This window comes from Poromitra crassiceps (assembly GCF_964638095.1).
Source record: "Poromitra crassiceps genome assembly, chromosome: 1".
NCBI classification, from domain to species: Eukaryota; Metazoa; Chordata; class Actinopteri; order Beryciformes; family Melamphaidae; genus Poromitra; species Poromitra crassiceps.
Window position 1 is genome coordinate 6,130,561 of NC_139623.1, and position 21,133 is coordinate 6,151,693.

The 21,133-nt window shown below is 41.9% G+C and overlaps 2 protein-coding genes across 2 annotated transcripts in view; one reads left to right on the forward strand and one right to left on the reverse strand.

Annotated features, from left to right (window-relative positions):
• Nucleotides 1-6,742, reverse strand: part of LOC310786683 (cytokine receptor common subunit gamma-like) — a gene marked incomplete at its 5' end in the record, with an annotated part of 28,044 nt that extends 21,302 nt beyond the window's left edge. The window contains 2 exons of the mRNA XM_083647947.1: nt 4,675-4,765; nt 6,679-6,742. Of these exons, the coding sequence (XP_083504073.1) occupies nt 4,675-4,765; nt 6,679-6,742 (155 nt within the window). The remainder of the gene's footprint in view (nt 1-4,674; nt 4,766-6,678) is intronic.
• A 3,865-nt stretch (nt 6,743-10,607) lies between these two features.
• LOC310778347 (sodium/hydrogen exchanger 6-like) overlaps nt 10,608-21,133 on the forward strand; it is a gene marked incomplete at its 3' end in the record, with an annotated part of 35,640 nt that continues 25,114 nt past the window's right edge. The window contains exons 1-6 of the mRNA XM_083638743.1: nt 10,608-10,726; nt 11,872-12,071; nt 13,545-13,622; nt 15,276-15,352; nt 19,038-19,150; nt 20,725-20,830. Coding sequence (XP_083494869.1) covers nt 10,636-10,726; nt 11,872-12,071; nt 13,545-13,622; nt 15,276-15,352; nt 19,038-19,150; nt 20,725-20,830 — 665 coding nt within the window. The 5' untranslated portion in view covers nt 10,608-10,635. The remainder of the gene's footprint in view (nt 10,727-11,871; nt 12,072-13,544; nt 13,623-15,275; nt 15,353-19,037; nt 19,151-20,724; nt 20,831-21,133) is intronic.

Genomic DNA, 21,133 nt, shown 5'->3' on the forward strand with positions numbered 1-21,133 from the left:
ATAAGATACCCACTTTCAACAGCACCCAACAATAAGACACCCACTTTCAACAGCACCCAACAAGACACCCACTTTCAACAGCACCCAACAATAAGATACCCACTTTCAACACTACCCAACAATAAGATACCCACTTTCAACAGCACCCAACAATAAGACACTCACTTTCAACAGCACCCAACAAGACACCCACTTTCAACAGCACCCAACAATAAGATATCCACTTTCAACAGCACCCAACAGTACCCACTTTCAACAGCACCCAACAATAAGATACCCACTTTCAACAGCACCCAACAATAAGATACGCACTTTCAACAGCACCCAACAGTACCCACTTTCAACAGCACCCACCAGTAAGATACCCACTTTCAACAGCACCCAACAGTACCCACTTTCAACAGCACCCAACAGTACCCACTTTCAACAGCACCCAACAATAAGATACCCACTTTCAACAGCACCCAACAATAAGATACCTACTTTCAACAGCACCCAACAATAAGATACGCACTTTCAACAGCACCCAACAGTAAGATACGCACTTTCAACAGCACCCAACAATAAGATACGCACTTTCAACAGCACCCAACAGTACCCACTTTCAACAGCACCCAACAATAAGATACCCACTTTCAACAGCACCCAACAATAAGATACCTACTTTCAACAGCACCCAACAATAAGATACCCACTTTCAACAGCACCCACCAGTAAGATACCCACTTTCAACAGCACCCAACAATAAGATACCCACTTTCAACAGCACCCAACAATAAGATACCTACTTTCAACAGCACCCAACAATAAGATACCCACTTTCAACCACACCCAACAGTAAAATACCCACTTTCAACCGCACCCAACAATAATATACCCACTTTCAACAGCACCCAACAGTACCCACTTTCAACAGCACCCAACAATAAGATACCCACTTTCAACAGCACCCAACAGTAATATATTCACTTTCAACAGCACCCAACAATAAGATACCCACTTTCAACAGCACCCAACAATAAGATACCCACTTTCAACAGCACAGCACCCAACAATAAGATACCCACTTTCAACAGCACCCAACATTAAGATACCCACTTTCAACAGCACCCAACAGTAATATATTCACTTTCAACAGCACCCAACAATAAGATACCCACTTTCAACAGCACCCAACAATAAGATACCCACTTTCAACAGCACCCAACAATAAGATACCCACTTTCAACAACACCCAACAATAAGACACCCACTTTCAACAGCACCCAACAATAAGACACCCACTTTCAACAGCACCCAACAATAAGATACCCACTTTCAACAGCACCCAACAATAAGATACCCACTTTCAACAGCACCCAACAGTAAGATACCCACTTTCAACAGCACCCAACAATAAGATACCCAATTTCAACAGCACCCAACAGTAAGATACCCACTTTCAACAGCACCCAACAATAAGATACCCACTTTCAACAGCACCCAACAATAAGATACCCAATTTCAACAGCACCCAACAATAAGATACCCACTTTCAACAGCACCCAACAATAAGATACCCAATTTCAACAGCACCCAACAATAAGATACCCACTTTCAACAGCACCCAACAATAAGATACCCAATTTCAACAGCACCCAACAATAAGATACCCACTTTCAACAACACCCAACAGTAAGATACCCAATTTCAACAGCACCCAACAATAAGATACCCACTTTCAACAGCACCCAACAATAAGATACCCAATTTCAACAGCACCCAACAGTAAGATACCCACTTTCAACAGCACCCAACAATAAGATACCCAATTTCAACAGCACCCAACAATAAGATACCCACTTTCAACAGCACCCAACAGTAAGATACCCACTTTCAACAGCACCCAACAATAAGATACCCAATTTCAACAGCACCCAACAGTAAGATACCCACTTTCAACAGCACCCAACAATAAGATACCCAATTTCAACAGCACCCAACAATAAGATACCCACTTTCAACAGCACCCAACAGTAAGATACCCACTTTCAACAGCACCCAACAATAAGATACCCACTTTCAACAGTACCCAACAGCAAGATACCCACTTTCAACTGCACCCAACAATAAGATACGCACTTTCAACAGCACCCAACAATAAGATACCCACTTGCAACAGCACCCAACAGTAAGATACCCACTTTCAACAGCACCCAACAATAAGACACCCACTTTCAACAGCACCCAACAATAAGATACCCACTTTCAACAGCACCCAACAATAAGACACCCACTTTCAACAGCACCCAACAATAAGATACCCACTTTCAACAGCACCCAACAATAAGATACCCACTTTCAAGAGCACCCAACAATAAGACACCCACTTTCAACAGCACCCAACAATAAGATACCCACTTTCAACAGCACCCAACAATAAGACACCCACTTTCAACAGCACCCAACAATAAGACACCCACTTTCAACAGTACCCAACAATAAGATACCCACTTTCAACAGCACCCAACAATAAGATACCCACTTTCAACAGTACCCAACAGTAAGATACCCACTTTCAACAGCACCCAACAATAAGATACCCACTTTCAACAGTACCCAACAATAAGATACCCACTTTCAACAGCACCCAACAAAAAGATACCCACTTTCAACAGCACCCAACAATAAGATACCCACTTTCAACAGCACCCAACAGTAAGATACCCACTTTCAACAGCACCCAACAATAAGATACCCACTTTCAACAGCACCCAACAATAAGATACCCACTTTCAACAGCACCCAACAATAAGATACCCACTTTCAACAGTACCCAACAATAAGACACCCACTTTCAACAGCACCCAACAATAAGATACTCACTTTCAACAGCACCCAACAATAAGACATCCACTTTCAACAGTACCCAACAATAAGATACCCACTTTCAACAGCACCCAACAATAAGATACCCACTTTCAACAGCACCCAACAATAAGATACCCACTTTCAACAGTACCCAACAGTAAGATACCCACTTTCAACAGCACCCAACAATAAGATACCCACTTTCAACAGCACCCAACAATAAGATACCCACTTTCAACAGTACCCAACAATAAGATACCCACTTTCAACAGTACCCAACAGTAAGATACCCACTTTCAACAGCACCCAACAGCACCCAACAATAAGATACCCACTTTCAACAGCACCCAACAGTAAGATACCCACTTTCAACAGCACCCAACAATAAGATACCCGCTTTCAACAGCACCCAACAATAAGATACCCACTTTCAACAGCACCCAACAATAAGATACCCACTTTCAACAGCACCCAACAATAAGATACCCACTTTCAACAGCACCCAACAATAAGACACCCACTTTCAACAGCACCCAACAATAAGACACCCACTTTCAACAGTACCCAACAATAAGATACCCACTTTCAACAGCACCCAACAATAAGATACCCACTTTCAACAGCACCCAACAATAAGATACCCACTTTCAACAGCACCCAACAATAAGATACCCACTTTCAACACCACCCAACAATAAGATACCCACTTTCAACAGTACCCAACAATAAGATACCCACTTTCAACAGTACCCAACAGTAAGATACCCACTTTCAACAGCACCCAACAGCACCCAACAATAAGATACCCACTTTCAACAGCACCCAACAGTAAGATACCCACTTTCAACAGCACCCAACAATAAGATACCCGCTTTCAACAGCACCCAACAATAAGATACCCACTTTCAACAGCACCCAACAGTAAGATACCCACTTTCAACAGCACCCAACAATAAGATACCCACTTTCAACAGCACCCAACAGTAAGACGCCCAGGTTCAACAGTACCTAACAATAATAACTAGAGATTTGCGCGCTTCGCCAAGGCTGAATTCGATTGGATGAATGGTTCTCGAGATAAACCGCTTTTTGTGTTGCCAGTATAGGTGGAGCTATGACTATGCGCGTGTCCAAAATTCGGCACCACAGTCTGTTGGGTTCCTGGCAGCGCACTCCCCAACCCAAGTCGATCAGATGAACGGTTCTCAAGATAAACCGCTTTTTGTGTTGCCACTAGTTGTGCGTGTGTGTGTGTGTGTTGCCAGTAAGTGGCACTATGACTACGTATGCGCGTGTCCGAAATTCGCCACCGCACTCCGTCGCGTTCCCGGCAGCGCACACCCCAAGGTTCAAGTTGATTGGATATCGGTTCTCAAGATAACCCACTTTTTGTGTTGCCAGTAAGTGGCACTATGACTATGCAGCATGGCACTTTGTCAGGTCCCCCCCACTCCCCAAGTTGAAGGCGATCGGAGCAATCGTGTGCGAGTTATGGCCATAGCGCCTCCTATGGGTGCATTTTTTCATTGTTGTATTCATGAGACCAGAGGGGAAGAGCTCCTCCTACTGGTCCTCCAACACCACTTCCAGGACCAGATGGTCTCCCATCCCATGGTAACCACAGTCAGACCTGCTTACGAGCTTCACCAGCAAGCCAGCAATGTAACACAGGAGCCACAGCGCTGGCACAACAATAAGATAACCAGTTTTAACAGCACCCAACAGTAAGATACAAAAAGGCATATGATTATACAGTATATTCTCAAATGAAAGATCTAAAATGTATTTTTCTTTTCCTTTCCAAAATTAGGTTTATATACTGACCTGCTGGAGAAGGTATAATTGACGTCTGGAGTCCCATCCCCGTTCCACATACAGTGTACATACTGCAGGTTCATCACCATACACTTCACATCTGTCAGACAGAGGAGAGTTAAGACCAGCAAAGTCTTTCATAATGAAAATGAACCAAAAATCTGCTCTTTCACTCTTCTCTTTACTATGAGTTTCAGAGGCGCTGTACATGTAAATCTACCTGTAAAACTTGGTTACACACTAGGGTCTTTCACACCGGCCTTGAAAGCCGAAAAATGCCCGGAAATTAGGATTCGCGGCTCCGATGTGAAAGGCATGAACGCGCGTTGGTGGGTAATTCTTGTACGCCTTTTGTCCCGGCACCAAAGGTTGTCACATCGCCGTATTGGCGGACAACCCGCCTCCACTTGAAAGGTCGTCACAGCGAGCCGAAAAAGGTGCGAATGGTCAGCTCATTCATAAAAAAATTACAGGGGAAATCACCTCATGTATCAAGAAAGTGACGAGTGAAAGTAAAAAAAGTAGATTGATAGACAGACCTATCTCCACACACCACACTTTGCACTGTGCGAGGCAGCGCTTCATACGAATCGCTCATAAGATCGTGGTGTTTTTGCAATGTCAGCGTAGGTAATTATTATGTATATTAACTTTATTACAACTTTGGCATGGCAATATCTGCTGCTTTACCTTAACACAGTGTGACTGTTACAGTCACAACAACTAGTCTGCTGCTCTCGCTTCAGGCAGCCTCGCACTGTCCCCCTGTCTAGTGCAGGCTGCGCTGAACAGAGAGCACTGAGGTGAGGTGTCAAGATTTCATCTCTGAGCCCTCTGATAGGCTATTGCTTGATGTGTAACCAATCAGATAGCGCTGTGGGCGGGACATTGCTCCAGACACAGAACTACTGTAGGAGAGGATTCTTCCAGGTGCAGCAGCCGCAAATTAGCGCATTTTTTTATTAAGTTATGATATCGGCAAACAGCCAATGAAAATGCCGATACAGATCTCCTCAGCGGACTAGGAGAAGGAGGAAAGTCTGTTGTTGAATTGAATTTGTTCATCATACAGTAGCCTAGGCTACACTAACCTATGAAAATATTAATTTGGGCTAGGAGGAGCTGGAAATCCCTCTGCTCGCCTTTCAATCCGGGAGCAGGGGATTTCACCTGAAAGTACACAGCAGCACGGGAATGTGGCCGTGCTGCGGGCTCTGTGTGAAAACAATTTCTGTGGCGAGGCTGCCAGGCTTGACGGGCTTCCCGAACTACAATTTTGCGTGATCTGTGTGTGAAAGAGCCTACTGTTACATGCATGGTTGCACCTATATGCCAAGATACACATGAATACACAAGCGCACACATGCATGCGTGCGCGCGCACACACACACACACACACACACACACACACACACACACACACACACACACACACACACACACACACACACACACACACACACACACACACACACACACACAAACACAATGAGGAAATGGCAGCATGTTGACGTCAAAGGGAATTATTTTACAAACAAAATGAGGACTTTCCAGGAAGTAACCCAATGCGTACTTGTTTAATCTGATAATTTAATTCAATATGGCTCCACAGTGGTTTATTATTGATAGCACTGCTAACATTTGATCAGCTTTCAATACAGTTGTAGTTTCCTTCTATATCCAATAATTTTCAAGAAAGAATTTTAAAAACATTGTGGAAATCCCCCAAAATAAACTGTATGTAAAGGATGTAGTAAAACATAGATTACAATGGTTTCCTATAGATATGTTACAGTGGAACATTATACGATTAATAAAACTGAATATACAAATACAAATTAGAGTAAAACAACAAGTGTCAGAATTTGAAATTGGGTGCACACTGAGAGCTAGAAAAGCCCTTGAACAAGTCGAATAGCGTTGATTTGATCTGGCACATCCCACAAATGTTTCAATGTAATAATAAATATAAATTAAAAGAAGCGCTGCTTGGAGGTTTCAAAATGTTCTTACCTGGGGGTTTTCTAGCAAAAACATGTTCAGTAAAGTAGAGAAGGAGAAAGAGTCCAAGCAGCATCGTGTCACTGGAAACAGGATGCTTTCATACTAAGCGTACTTCTACATGTGAATATAACTTGAGGTTTTGTGGGTTTTGTTTCCTGTCAGCGGAAAAGTTGATAGGAAATTATAGAGAAGGTAGCATACTTTGAAGTTGCAAAATAACAGAGACTATACCTTAATTTCCTTCACCTGATTTGTACAGTATTATACTTTGTGGAACAACTAATAATTTCAGTAATTGTGGAATCATTGTCTTACTTAAATTAAAAAGCAAGTAATAGTAAAGTGCAATAAAGCTGGTAATAGTGCTGCTGGTTTATTTTCCAAATAATGATAATGGTCAACACAGTCTCTGAGAAAATTGTGAAATAGTAACATTGGTCCACAGCCAAAAACATTTCACAATTTCGGTTCTAAAATTGTTAAATGGAAACTTTTTTTATGTGAGTTTTTACAGGGGTGGGAGAGGTTAGGTTTAGGCGTGGGGGGTGGGAGAGGTTAGTGTGGTATAGGCTTGTAAATGCATTCCTATATCATCCCAGTAGGTGGCAGTATCACCCTACTAGACTAGGCTGAATGTATGTACATGCGCACTGCACTTGTCTTGGAATAGTTCAGTAAAGAACCTCTCATTCTTCCTCATACAACACAACAGTTAGGTTTAGGGTCTGGGAGGGTTAGGCGTGGGGGGTGGGAGAGTTTAGGTTTAGGCGTCGGGGGTGGGAGAGGTTAGGTTTAGGGATAGAAGGTGGGAAAGGTTAGGGTCTGGGTTAGGGTCTGCGTAGTCTCGCTGGCCAGCCTCCTCTCCCTTCTGTCCGAGGAGTCTGGCGCCGCAGGTCTCCACAGTGGGATTGCGATGGGCGGCGCTTAGCGGCAGTGCCCCTGGAAAATAGTTTCAAACAATCCAACTTGCCGTTTTCAGCGTGTAGCAACGAGCTAGCATGTAGGTTTCTGCCGTTAGCTTGCTAGCTAGTTAGTGTTGTTGTTTTCACTGCAGCGGCAGGGCACTATTTACAGCGACACACAGGGAGGAGGGAGCGGAAGCCGCTCTGATTGACATGGTCGGAGCCAATGACAGAGCTTGTAATAAGCCGGGAGCGGACATCCGGCTGCCACCGAAACAGTCGCTCCAATGGGAGAGCCGAGTAGAGCAGGGGAGGGTTTATCCCAGTTATGGAGACCTGCGGCGCCAGACTCCTCGGATGGAAGGGAGAGGAGGCTGGCCAGCCAGACTAGGGTCTGAGTTATTGTTAGGCATGGGGCATGGGAGTGGGGTGTCCCGACCACCTCAGACCCTCTAACCAGAGAATAATTTATTTATTTAATTGGTACATATTGCACATCAATCAACATAATGAGCATTACACCTAAATGTAAATGTGCCAGAATTCGCGCAATTACTAAATTACTGCAGTCCCAAGGCAGGTAAACTACATACAAAACATGAAACAGATGACAACACATCTCACAATTACAAAAGACAAATCACAAACAGTACAGTAAGAAACCACAAGACAGGTCACAGACAGTAAAAAAGACAAATCACAGACAGTATTACTATAACAAATAATTACACAGTAAAAAGTCAAGAGTGTTTATTGGACTGAAAGCGGACGGGCACCAGAGCAGCTGAGTCTATCTTTGTGCCACCTTCAGGCTGCCAGGCTGCCTTTGTGCTGGTGCCACCATCAGGCTGACAGCCTGTCTTTTCATCGGGACATGGCTGCGATTTGATATGTTGAGCCAGAACTTTGCCCTTTTTATCAGTGAATGACTTGACTGATGTTAGATTTCGAAACACTCAGTTTATTTCATGTAAACTGATGATCTCCATCTTCCAACCATCCTGAACAGCCTCCACCTAAATCTCAAGGTTTTTCATGAGACATCGATGCCTGATGCAACTTTTCAATAGCAATATATGACAATACTGATGTTCATAATTGCAGGATAATATAACTAATAAGATACTATAATACTATAAGAAAATATAAGATGTAATTTTCAAATAATATTCCATAATTTGTTTCATCTCATTTTGGGACACTAATGATTTGCATTTTATCATTCATTTAGAACAGAATTGGTATGAAAATCACTCATCAATCAGGTCTGACAATATGTTTCCATTGATAGACAATGATAATATGAAAATATTGTCCAGCCCAATATTAAGTGTCCTCTGCTGTGTGGAGTATCATGTGTTTCTTCAGGTTTCGTTTATGACACACATTTACTGAGCATTTAAATGGTTTATCTCCTGTGTGGACTGTCATGTGTACCTTCAGGATTTGGTTATAACCAAAACATTTACCATAGACTGAGCAATTAAATGGTTTATCTCCTGTGTGGACTAGCATGTGTTTCTTCAGGTTTAGTTTATAACTAAAACGTTGACCACAGACTGATCATTTAAATAGTTGCTCCCCTGTATGGACTATCAAGTGTTGTTTCAAGGTTTCTTTACAACCAAAACTGTTACCACAGACTGAGCAATTAAATTCCTTCTGTGTGGGCTTTCATGTGTCTTGTCAAGGTTCCTAAATATGTTATAATATGATATATATATATATATATATATATATATATATATATAAAATATGATAATAAAATGCCTACGGGCACACAATCAGAACAGACAAAAAAAGCCAATTTCAAAATATCGTAAAAAAATAAAAATGTAATGTGTTGGGGCTCAGTGCAGTCATGTACATCAATAGTCCCTCTATCATGCCTAACTACTACTAACTAAGCAAAATATATGTAAACTTCACTCTTGTTGATATTTGAAAAAACACATTTTACAGCCTACGGGCACACAGAGTCAGGACAGACAAAACAGCCCATTACAGTAGTCAGGCATGATAGAGGGACTATTGATTTTTATTGAGTTTACCCCAACGCATTAAAATTTGGTTTTTTTTACATTTTGAAATGGGCTCTTTTGTCTGTTCTGACTGTGTGCCTGTAGGCTGTAAAATGTGTTTTTTTCAAATATCAACAAGAGTGAAGTTTACATACCGGTAGCCTATATTTTGCTTATTCAGTAGTCAGGTATGATAGAGGGACTTTTCATGTACATGACTGCACTGAGTTTGCCCCAACACATTATTCTTTTAATTGTTTAACAGTATTTCAAAATGGGCTCATTTTACTGGTCTGACTCTGTGTGCCCAGAAGCCTGGAAATGAGTTTTTCCAAATGTCAGCAAGAGTGAATTTTACATATATTTTGGTTAGCCACTAGTTAGGTATGATAGAGGGACTACTAATGTTGACTGCACTGAGTTTGCCCCAACGCATTAAACATTTGATTTTTTTTTTTTTACAATATTTTGAAATGGGCTCATTTACTGACTGTTCTGACTCAATTCCGGAAGCCTGGAATTGTGTTTTTCCAAATGTCAACAAGAGTGAATTTTACATTGATTTAGAGTGCAGTTTGCCATGGGTATTTATTCAATTTGTGTGACATCACTTCAATTTGTGTATTTTGTCGATCATTTAATGACAGCTTTTATTTTGAAAAATCCTGACCGGACGTTAGAAGTTCCTGCTAGCTTTCACTTCACACTGAATTCGATATAATACTGCGCTAGGCTCTGCTGCTCTCGTCTGCTTTCCAGGCGAGGCAGCAGTCAACTCAAACGAGCCTATTAGCTTGCCGTCTAAATTGTCATCAATACATTAACAAAATGTGACCGTTTGACAGAAAGCCACGATGGGATTTGCATCAAGACTCCTTGGTGTTAAAACGTCGAAAGTGCTGCTGTTCTTGCTTTGTCTGTTGTTTGCGGTCTTGCTTGTCGGGAGCCAAGGCGAGAGCACTGCCATGGACAACAATGTTGCAACCGAGAGGCTGGCTGAGGAAAGCCACCGACAAGACAGTGCAAATCTCCTTATATTCATAATGCTCTTAACACTCACCATTTTAACTATATGGCTGTTCAAGCACCGGCGATTTAGGTTTCTGCATGAAACAGGACTTGCCATGATCTATGGTAAGTCAAGATGACCAGTGACGTTTGCATAATCTGTCCACCACTGCTAGCTAACTAGATGCTGTTAGCTCTATTTGACGGCTAACTTCTGTATCTTTGGACGTGGATGAGTTTATAGCATATATCAACCCACCACCTAGCCAAAATACTAGCAACGCATTTTTTTTTACCAAGTCAAATTCTTATACGAGGGATCAGCCGAGCAGCATTTTTGTAAACAAACCGCGTCACTGGATGGCAACGGCAATGGAAACCTATGGAGCCCAAGTGGCGAGAGGCTTGTGTGTCTGACTCTAGCCGGTTAACTCGGTTTACGTTTTAAAAACTGCGACAGTTCACACAACTTTAACACAACATGATATACATCAAACTCTTGAGCTAATTCTGCTCTCACTCAGAATGTCAAAATATAAGCGATGTGATGTATAGTTTTTGAGATATTAACGTTTGTTTGGCACAACTCATACTAACCGCATTTCTGGGTGTCAAGTGACGTCACGCTGATTGGTCCTATTTGCAATGGCGACCTGGCATTGGAACTTGTGTTGTCACTCATAATGACCCCTGCATGTTTGAAGATAGTGAGCCCTACCTTAACCCCAAAATAACCACAACTACTGTATCCACCTTATTTTTGAATGCCCTATGGGTATTCATAATTATGGGTGGGTACAAGGTCCGGTCAGAACGTGACTGATAGAGACAGTCCGCATGTCTGGGAACGCCCACAAAATGTTAAACGGCTGGCGCGCGAGTGGGGTAAAACCGCCGATATATCTCATGGGCTGACTCACCAAAAGACGGTGCTGCGGCTCTAAACTACAGGTTTGGGGGTTCTAGAGCAGAACACAAGACGTCTGCTCAGATGTGCGTTTACTGCGGTGGTTAAATCTCCGATCGTGTCTGCCTGGGCTGGGCTATCAGCTAAATTCTAACTTTGCTGAATGGATAGAACGGGGGAATTTACCCCACCCTGACCCCGCCCCCAGGCTAACCCAGCGTCTATTGTGGGCGTTCCTAGAGCCTGTATGGGCGTTCCCAGACATGCAGACTGTCTATTGTTGCAGCTTGACTTCCATTCCAATATGTACAGTATGTGCTTTAAAGACTGCTTTTCTTCTCTCCTCCCTCCCCGCTCCCTGAAGGTCTGTTGGTGGGTGTGATCCTGCGGTTCAGGGTCCATGTGCCCCAGGACATGAGCAATGTGACCCTGAGCTGTGCGGTCAACGCCAGTCCTGCTACTCTACTGGTCAACGTCAGTGGGAGATACTTTGAGTACACTCTGAAGGGGGAAGTCAGCCAGGGAAAGGGCCACCAAGTGCAGGATGATGAGATGCTGAGAAAGGTATGAATGGATGGAGGAATGAGCATGTCTCATCGTGGGGGGGGCGGGGGCTGAGGCCCTATGCAAACTTGACATGCAAGGCTCTGCTCATTAACATGCATGCACATGAATCACGTGCACAGAATGCTTCTGTGGTTGTTCTCTAAAGGGCAAGTCCCACCAGGAACGTCACGTACGCGTTCCGGCTCAACGCGTGTGATCCCACCAGGCGCGCAACGGCGCGTATCAGAAGCGTCCCAGAAGCGGCTTGACGCCCCGCTCCGCTAAAGATACGCGGCAGTTCCATTTTTCACGGATGACGCCTGGAAGCTGCGTCAATCTGCACAGAGCAGATCGTTCAGCCCGGAAGTCAGACACAGCAACTGCACGAGAATCCGGTCGATTTTCATAATAAAACACCGTGTGCAGACCCAATACCGACTCCTTCTCCTTCTCCCCCCCCCCCCTGTAGTCTTTCAAGTAGACGAAGAAATGCAAGAGTTCTCCTCCTGCTAACAGGCACTGTATGACAAATAAAGAAATAATTTCAGCCTACTTACCCATGGTAGAAGCACAAAAATCAAGGGAAAATGACCAAATCAAAAGCAAGTCAACGACAGACTGTGTTGTTTGTGTGTTGTGCTCTTTACATCCTCCCCATTGTACACACAGTATCGCGCGATCTCGTAAATCCCGCGCGATCTTGCATCAGCTGCCAGGCCACGCTCGGAAGCGCTCCGCTTCTGAAGCGCATGCTGTGGGACATGCCGACGTGCAGAGGACGGAGCAAAACCGCGGCACAGACGGAACGCTGCGCAGACGGGGCTGGTGCGACCAAGGTGTAACTTTGTCCCTGCTGACCACCATACACGCTCTCTCAGTCCATGTTCAGTTATGTTTATAGACGGTTTCAACTGGACAACATAAACATTCTACATTTCCCCCAGCTTACTTCCTGTTGCAATTTGCTAGTACAATAACTGACAAGACATAAGATAGCTTCCAAACTGTTCCCTAGCAATACTTTCTGTGGAAACCAACTACTGTATAGCCGCTTATCACAAGCAAGGGCTTTACATAGCATCATTACAGTATACTACATATATCTACACACAACATGGTTAGATCCATCATATACTACACATTTTACTAGATTATATACATTGCGACAAACCCAGCATGTCTTTATATTGTGGCAGGAAAAAGGAGCACCCTGGTCCCGGAGGAAACCCACGCAAACACGAGGAGAACACGCAAACTCCACACAGATAGCAGCACAACCTCCTTGCTGTGAGGTGACAGTGCTAATCACTGAGCCACCATGCCTGCCCAATCAAAATAAAACGGGGACTCACACACACACACACACACACACACACACACACACACACACACACACACACACACACACACACACACACACGCACACAGTATGAGGGCAAGTAAGGGGTTATCAGGTGGAATTTTTAACTTCTAACTTACTGTTATCCTTAGGTGACCTTTGACCCAGAGGTGTTTTTCAACATTTTGCTGCCTCCCATCATCTTCCACGCTGGCTACAGTCTGAAAAGGGTAAGATGGTCAAATAGACTTATACCTATATCTATCTATCTCTCTCTCGCTCTCTCTCTCTCTCTCTCTCTCTCTCTCTCTCTCTCTCTCTCTCTCTCTCTCTCTCTCTCTCTCTATATATATATATATATATATATACGTATAACCAGTATCACAGGTTGGGTTATAAGCTCGAGTCTAGGGGCAAACAAATGGCACCGAAACTCTGTAACATGAAAGAAATACGGCTGTCATCAAAGAGAAATGAAAGTGTGGCTCACCTGACGAAGCTATCACAGTCCGGCCCAGGTGTGGCTGTGAGGCTCTCTTCCTCGGCCAGCTCAGACGGAGTTAGATGCGTTACACAACCAACCAAACACACACACACTGGTAAATAATGAGACAAAAAGAACAACAGAACGGGGACTCCGAGCGAGCGACTGTCTGGCTCCTCTTCTGCGTAGCTTTCAATGAGAGACCTATCTCCGCTTCCGGGCTTATTAAATACCAGCCCTTGACATCATTTCCTGAGCCAACCCCCTTTCTCTCAATGACAGCCATCAAAATATGAATAGATGTATAATACATAGAAACAATCATAACATCCTATCTGAGAGGGAGAGTAGCGATCTGTCACACTAAACAGGCAAGACACTATGCAAAGGCATAGATATGTTAAGAAAATAAATAAAAAAATGTGGCTCTGTTAGGTCACCAGCAGGGGTGCTCTGAACACGTCCTGAAAGATTCAGCGGCGTCGCGCGTAAAATGGCATAGCTGTGGTGTGGCCGGACACCATTTCTGCTCACTCACTCACACACAGATACTTCATTCTTATTATAGTTCTGATACCCGTTGGAGCACACATTCACCTGCTATTTAGTCAGGCCTGACTCACTCTCCTCTCTCTCCCCAGAGGGCTTTTATGGTCCACTTCCCTGGCTGATGCCAACTCTGCTCAGGTGTGCTCCTCCATTCAGGTGGGCTCCATCAGTAGCTAACGAATGGAGCTCTCCATGGTGCTGAACCCGTGTTGACTCATTTTGGCAACTAATTAGCAGTTTCTGCCCATTTAATCAGGCCTAATTAACGAATTAAAAAAATCTGGCTGCGTTAGTTCACCTACAGCCGCAGGGGTGCTCCCTTACACACGTAAAATTGCATAGCTCACACAGAGACTTTGCATTTTAGGATAGTAGGATGCTCTGAAAATTAGACAAGACCTTACCTTATCTCAACTAAGATAAAGTAAGTTGTAGAGGACAAAGATTTATGAGGTCTCTATATTAGCAATAATAGGCCGGAGAATAATTCAGTATTATAATTATACTGATATAGTGATGAAATAATATTCAGTTATTGTGATACAGATTTCTGGTGATAAAAAAAAGCACATATAATCAAAATCTTTCGCAAAATAACATTTGAAACAAATTTGTGAATAATATCTGAAAATTTGCTTTATCATGGTTTATATTACCATGCAGTTCAATGCAATGAACGTCAATCTGCATGCATATGCCATACAGATATATTATATCATTATATAAATCTATATCAGAATCATTTCTCGTGATAATTGTGATGTTTGTCCATATTGCCCAGCCCTAACTACTAGTATTAAATAGTCTCATTATGATAACATCATTAAATGTCCCCTCTCGTTTGTTTCAGAGACACTTCTTCAGGAACATTGGCTCCATCTTGACCTACGCTTTCATGGGAACAGTCATATCATGCCTTGTAATCGGGTGAGTAATTTAACCATCTCTGAAAAAGCTGCAAACAGACCGATTGGTTTGTTTTGTCACTGTATGTCCTATATCCAATCCCAACACAACTCAATAAGAGATTGCAGCTTTTACCTCCGTTTAACTGATCAGACTGTTGCATTCGACAGAGACTGGATGAACTTTTAACATATAAAGCAGAAGGAGCTCTACGTTTTACAAATCAAAGGTACTATGAGATGGGCAACAGAGCAAGCCGTTTATTAGCATTCCAGCTTCGAAAGGCCCAAACGAATAGGATAATTCCAAAAATAAGACACCCTAATTCCAAACAAGTTATGAAAAAGCCAACAGAGATAGCAGGAGCTTTTGCAGAATATTATAAACATCTATATGATGATTCAGAGTCTGAGTTCATAGAGACAAAGGCACAGATATTTCTTAACAGACTAAACCTGCCGACTCTAACAGAACAAGAGGCTAACAGAGGCTTCCATGATGATACAGCCAATTTCAATAAAGGAAATATTTGGTGCTATAAAAATTCTCAAAAATAGTAAGTCTCCTGGTACGGATGGGTTCCCGGGAGAATTCTATAAATGTTTTGCAGAAGAGATCATACCAGTACTATCTAAAGTTTTCAATTATGCTTTATCATCAGGGGACCCACCAAAAACATGGTCAGAAGCCATCATTTCAGTCTTACATAAGGAGGGCAAGGACCCAGTATCTTGTGAAGGATATAGACCTGTTAGTTTGCTCTGCAACGATTTAAAAATACTAACAAACATATTGGCACAGAGAATGCAGAGATGTATAGCTAAGTTGATTAAACCAGATCAGACGGGTTTTATCCCTGCAAGACAGGGTGCAAATAATATTAGGAGAACATTAAATCTGATATCATGTACTAAAAACAGTCGTTGGCCTGCTATGTTGCTCAGCTTAGATGCCCAAAAGGCATTCGACCGGGTGAAATGGAGCTTCTTATACCATACTTTGTCTGTTTTCGGGTTTCACTCAACTTTCATAGACTGGGTAAAAATGGTGTATAAAAATCCAAAATCAAGGATCAGAGTTAATGGTTGTTGCTCAGATTTTTTTTATTTTAGGAGGGGGGTCAGGCAAGGAGATTGCTTGAGTCCATTATTATTTGCCGCGAGCATTGAACCATTGGCTGAATCAATACGACAGAATAAAGATATAAAGGGAATAAAGGATGAAGGGGGGATGGAACATAAAATATCTTTATTCGCGGACGATATATTAACATATATATGTGAGCCATCCTCCACTATACCAGCCTTGTTGAATAACCTGAAGGAATATGGAGAAATATCTGGATATCTGACCAATGAAGACAAATCTGTAGCGATGATGCTTTCAGGTGAATGTCCAGCAGACCTAAAGAAAAAGGTTACCGTAATTTCCGCACTATAAGCCGCACCGGACTATAAGCCGCAGCAGCAAAATTGACTGTTTGTTACATATATAAGCCGCACCGGACTATAAGCCGCGGGTGTTTTAATGTTTTTTTTTTTTTTTTTTTTTTTTTTTTTTTAATTGTGTTTTAATGTTTAATTACCATATGTAAGGGTTCGTGCACAGAGGGGATTGTCGGGAAAGAGATGGCTGTTTGAGGAAGCTCCCATTTATTAACATTTCAACAAAACAACATAACACAACACCACCTGTGTTTTTTTTTACAGTGCACACAGTGTCCGCGGTGTGGTGAAAAGAGGGCAAGAGAGGAAATTAAAACAGAAGTGGATTTATAGTTAGAAAGAGTGCTAAAGAAGAGAGAATTCCGTTTTTTTTTGTTTTTTTTCTGAAAAAATCCATAGATAAGCCGCACCGTTATATAAGCCGCAGGGGCCAAAAAAGCCCAAAAAACGGGGAAAAAGCCGCGGCTTATAGTCCGGAATTTACGGTAATTTTAAATGGACGAATAAGGGGTTCAGATATCTGGGTATCATTATCACTCCTACCACTTCACAGTTATTTGAAGCTAATTATGGAAAGTTGATAACTGAGATTAAGAAAGACTTTGCTAGATGGGAGATTTTGCCTTTGAATTTGTTGGGAAGAATAGACACAGTAAGAATGAATATTTTACCGAGATTGTTGTTTCTGTTCCAGTCATTGCCATTGGGGTCACTAATTCTACTTTTAAAATGCTAGACAAAATTATATCTAAATTCTTATGGCAAAATAAAAAAGCTAGAATTAAATATAAGACACTTATTTGCCCGAAGGAGAAGGGAGGTTTGAGTCTTCCAAATTTAAAAAATTATTATTGGGCAGCGCAACTTAGAGCGATATTTTTGTGGATAACTAATGAAACGGATACGATGTGGGTGGGAATTGAGCAAAACTCATGTCGAAGTATACCCTTGGAATCACTTCCATTCATATCCGAAAGGGAATGGAGGAGACTCAAGGGCGGTAATGAGTGGATTAAAGGAACAATGAAAATATGGTCAGCCGTACGAAAGAAGTTAAAATTGTCAAAATCTATTTCTAGAGCCACTAAAATAGCAAGAAATCATGATTTTTTACCATCTCTTATGGACTCAGGGTTTAAAATATGGGCAAACAAGGGGTTGATATATATTGCACAACTGTTTAATGGACCAATTATGAAGTCATTTGAACAAATTTCAAAATAATTTAATTTACTAGCCCATGATTTTTACAAATTCCTACAGATAAGACATTACCTTGAGAAACATGAGGAGTGGGAGAATATTTGTAAATCACCTTCCAATCTAGAGGAACTGATTACGTCATTTACAGAAGGAGAGAAGAAAAGTGGGATTGTATCACAAATCTATAAAGCATTACAACATGAATCCAATGATAACAATATGTATGTCAAAGAAAAGTGGGAACTAGAAGCAAATATAATAATTACAGATGACCAATGGGAAGACACATTCGAAGCAGGACATAAACTAACTAACAGCCCAACATGGAAAGAATTTGATTGGAAGGTGAAAATGAGATATTTCAACACTCCTTCTATTATTTCAAAATATAATAATACGTCTGAGTTATGCTGGAGGGGTTGTGGACTGATGGGAGACTTCACACATATTTTTTTTGACTGCCCGAAGTTACTGGAATTCTGGAAGGATGTCCAAAAAGAGATCAAACAGATTCTGGGCTTTGACATTATTTTAGAGCCAGCACTTGTGGTACTGGGCATACCTCCTGACAATGAGATGGATAAAGACTTAATCTATTTATTGAGAATTCTGTTATTAATAGCGAAAAAAAAGATAACAGTCTCATGGTTGAAGCCGCAGCCCCCCTGCATAACACAATGGAGAGAACGAGTAAAGAGTGTCTTTATCATGGAAAAAATAACAGCAAGATTACAGTTGAAAGTAGAAAGGTTTGATGTAAGATGGGCTCCAATACTTGCAATGTCTGACCTGTAATTACCTATTTTTTTTTTTTTTCTTCTTTTTTTTCTTTTCTTAATTTCTTTTCTGCACATTTTTCTTTTATTTATAAACATATGATGATTATGGTTAAATCAAAACATGTTTAGACAAATGATACAGTGGATAACAAATGTCAAGGATTACATGTATGCAACTCAAACTGTCTTATTTGTGAAATAAAATAAATAAGTAAAAAAAAAAAGACTGTTGCATGGAAAGAGCAAGCGGTGCCAACATCTTGTATCTTTCCCTCCTAGGTTGACCATGTATGGCTTGGTGTCCTTCATGAAGGTTGTGGGCCAGCTAGGGGGAGAGTTTTACTTCACTGACTGCCTCTTCTTTGGGGCGATCATTTCAGCAACAGATCCAGGTAGGTTCTGTGTTTACTTCTCTGACTGAGTGCCTTTTTTGGGGCGATCTTTTCAGCAATAGATCCAGGTAGGTTCTGTGTTTTAACTCACCAGATAACAGCAGAAGCAATGCAGTGCAGTGTAATATGAGCACACATGGCAGCTTATAAGTGCTGCAACTAATGATTACTTTCGCTATCGAATAATCCCTCACGTAGTTTTTCAACTAATCACTTTGTCTTCAAAATGTCAAAAATAATTACAACCATCAGTCATGAGTCCCAAGTGATGTCTTAAAATTGCTTACTTAGTCGGAACAGCCAAAGACAAACAAGTATTCTTTATATAAGCAAGCATGCTTGATAAATGACTAAAACGATTAATTGGTTATCAGAATTATAATTCAGTAATTTTCTGTCTATCGACTAATTGAATAATCGTCTCAGCTCTAGAGCCTATAAAAGTCAGAGGGCTGTCTATACTAAAATGAATGCAAAGGCAGGCTGTACTTAAAGCCTCCCTCCAGTGTATTTTGTCATTTTAAGATTTTTTTCATATGTTTCTGAGTCCTGCCCTGACCATGTTGATTAGCCACACTGTTCGCTACTGTTGGCAAAATATTTTTTTGACAATTAACCTAATTTTGTGCTCTAGTAAAAAAAAAAAAAGAAAAAAAGCCGTTGCTTAAATTGAACCATGACAGATCAATGGAACACTATAGTGATACGTCATGTCAATTCGTTTCTGACTGAGGATGAGCTGGCATGTTAAATAGCTAGCTAGCTGTTAGCTACGTTAGCTAAGCCCACTGACTACTGTTGTAACCACTTCACCGGGCTCAAAACACCACCGAGTGACCAAAGGTTTCGCTTGTTAACCAGTTTGAGTCACGCTCTTTCCAACGGGGACATGAGCTTTGACATTCGTTGGCCGGTTGTTGAACTATAAGCAATAATGCCTCGGTTCTTACTAATGTAAGATCTTTGGCACAGAATCAGATGACGTGCAAGCAGGGTTTTAGAACTTTGAAATAGAACACCAACCATTATACAGGTAGAAACTTGACTGGAGGGAGCTTTAAAAATACTAGGCATCTCACACTCTACGCGCGCTCGATTCCTAGGCTCACTCACTAGCTGATGACATCAATGATGGTATGACATCACTGATGGTGTCATCAGTGATGTCACTATGACATCGTCATTTGCCCCTCAATTGCTCAAGTGATGTCATAAATGATGTCATCACATCATTAGGCAATTAGGGCAATCACCTAATTAAAAAATCCGGCTCTGTCAGGTCACCCGCACGGGTGCTCTTTACACTCCCTGAAAGTTTCAGCCCGATCGCACATAAAACGGCATAGCCGTGGCCGGTACAAAAAATTAAAACAGACAGAGAACAGCAGACACATTGGCCACGTTGCCGTATTTAGATATCTCTATTTCTTAGGCAGTTTTGCACTTTATCTTTCAGTTTGTCTGACAGTTATATCTGTGTTTCTGTATGGTGGCTTCCCCTGTTCTTGTTCTTCTGTACAGTATCTGTGCAGCTTGATTGATTGGTGACACAGTGCTTCTCCTCTCCCTCTCAGTGACAGTGCTAGCTATCTTCAATGAGCTGAAGGTAGATGTGGACCTGTACGCTTTGCTGTTTGGGGAGAGCGTCCTCAACGATGCTGTGGCCATTGTCCTCTCCTCGTAAGCATGCGTAACGCACACACACAACCACACATGTTCATGTTCATACACACATAAATATACACACAACTATGGCCAATCACTTGCTTTCAGCAGGGCAACAATAGTCAGGGTTTCCATGGGCCTTAAATCCTTGGGTTTGTGGGTTTGTGAAAAATAAAATAGCCTCAAAGGGCTTTGAAAATGAATGGATCGCCTTGAAAGTACTGAAATATAGCACTCAAATTCATCAATATGCCTCGGCACCATTCAAGCATCAACACTTCACATCCTGAGGAAAACCCTCTGATGGGTATTAATTTG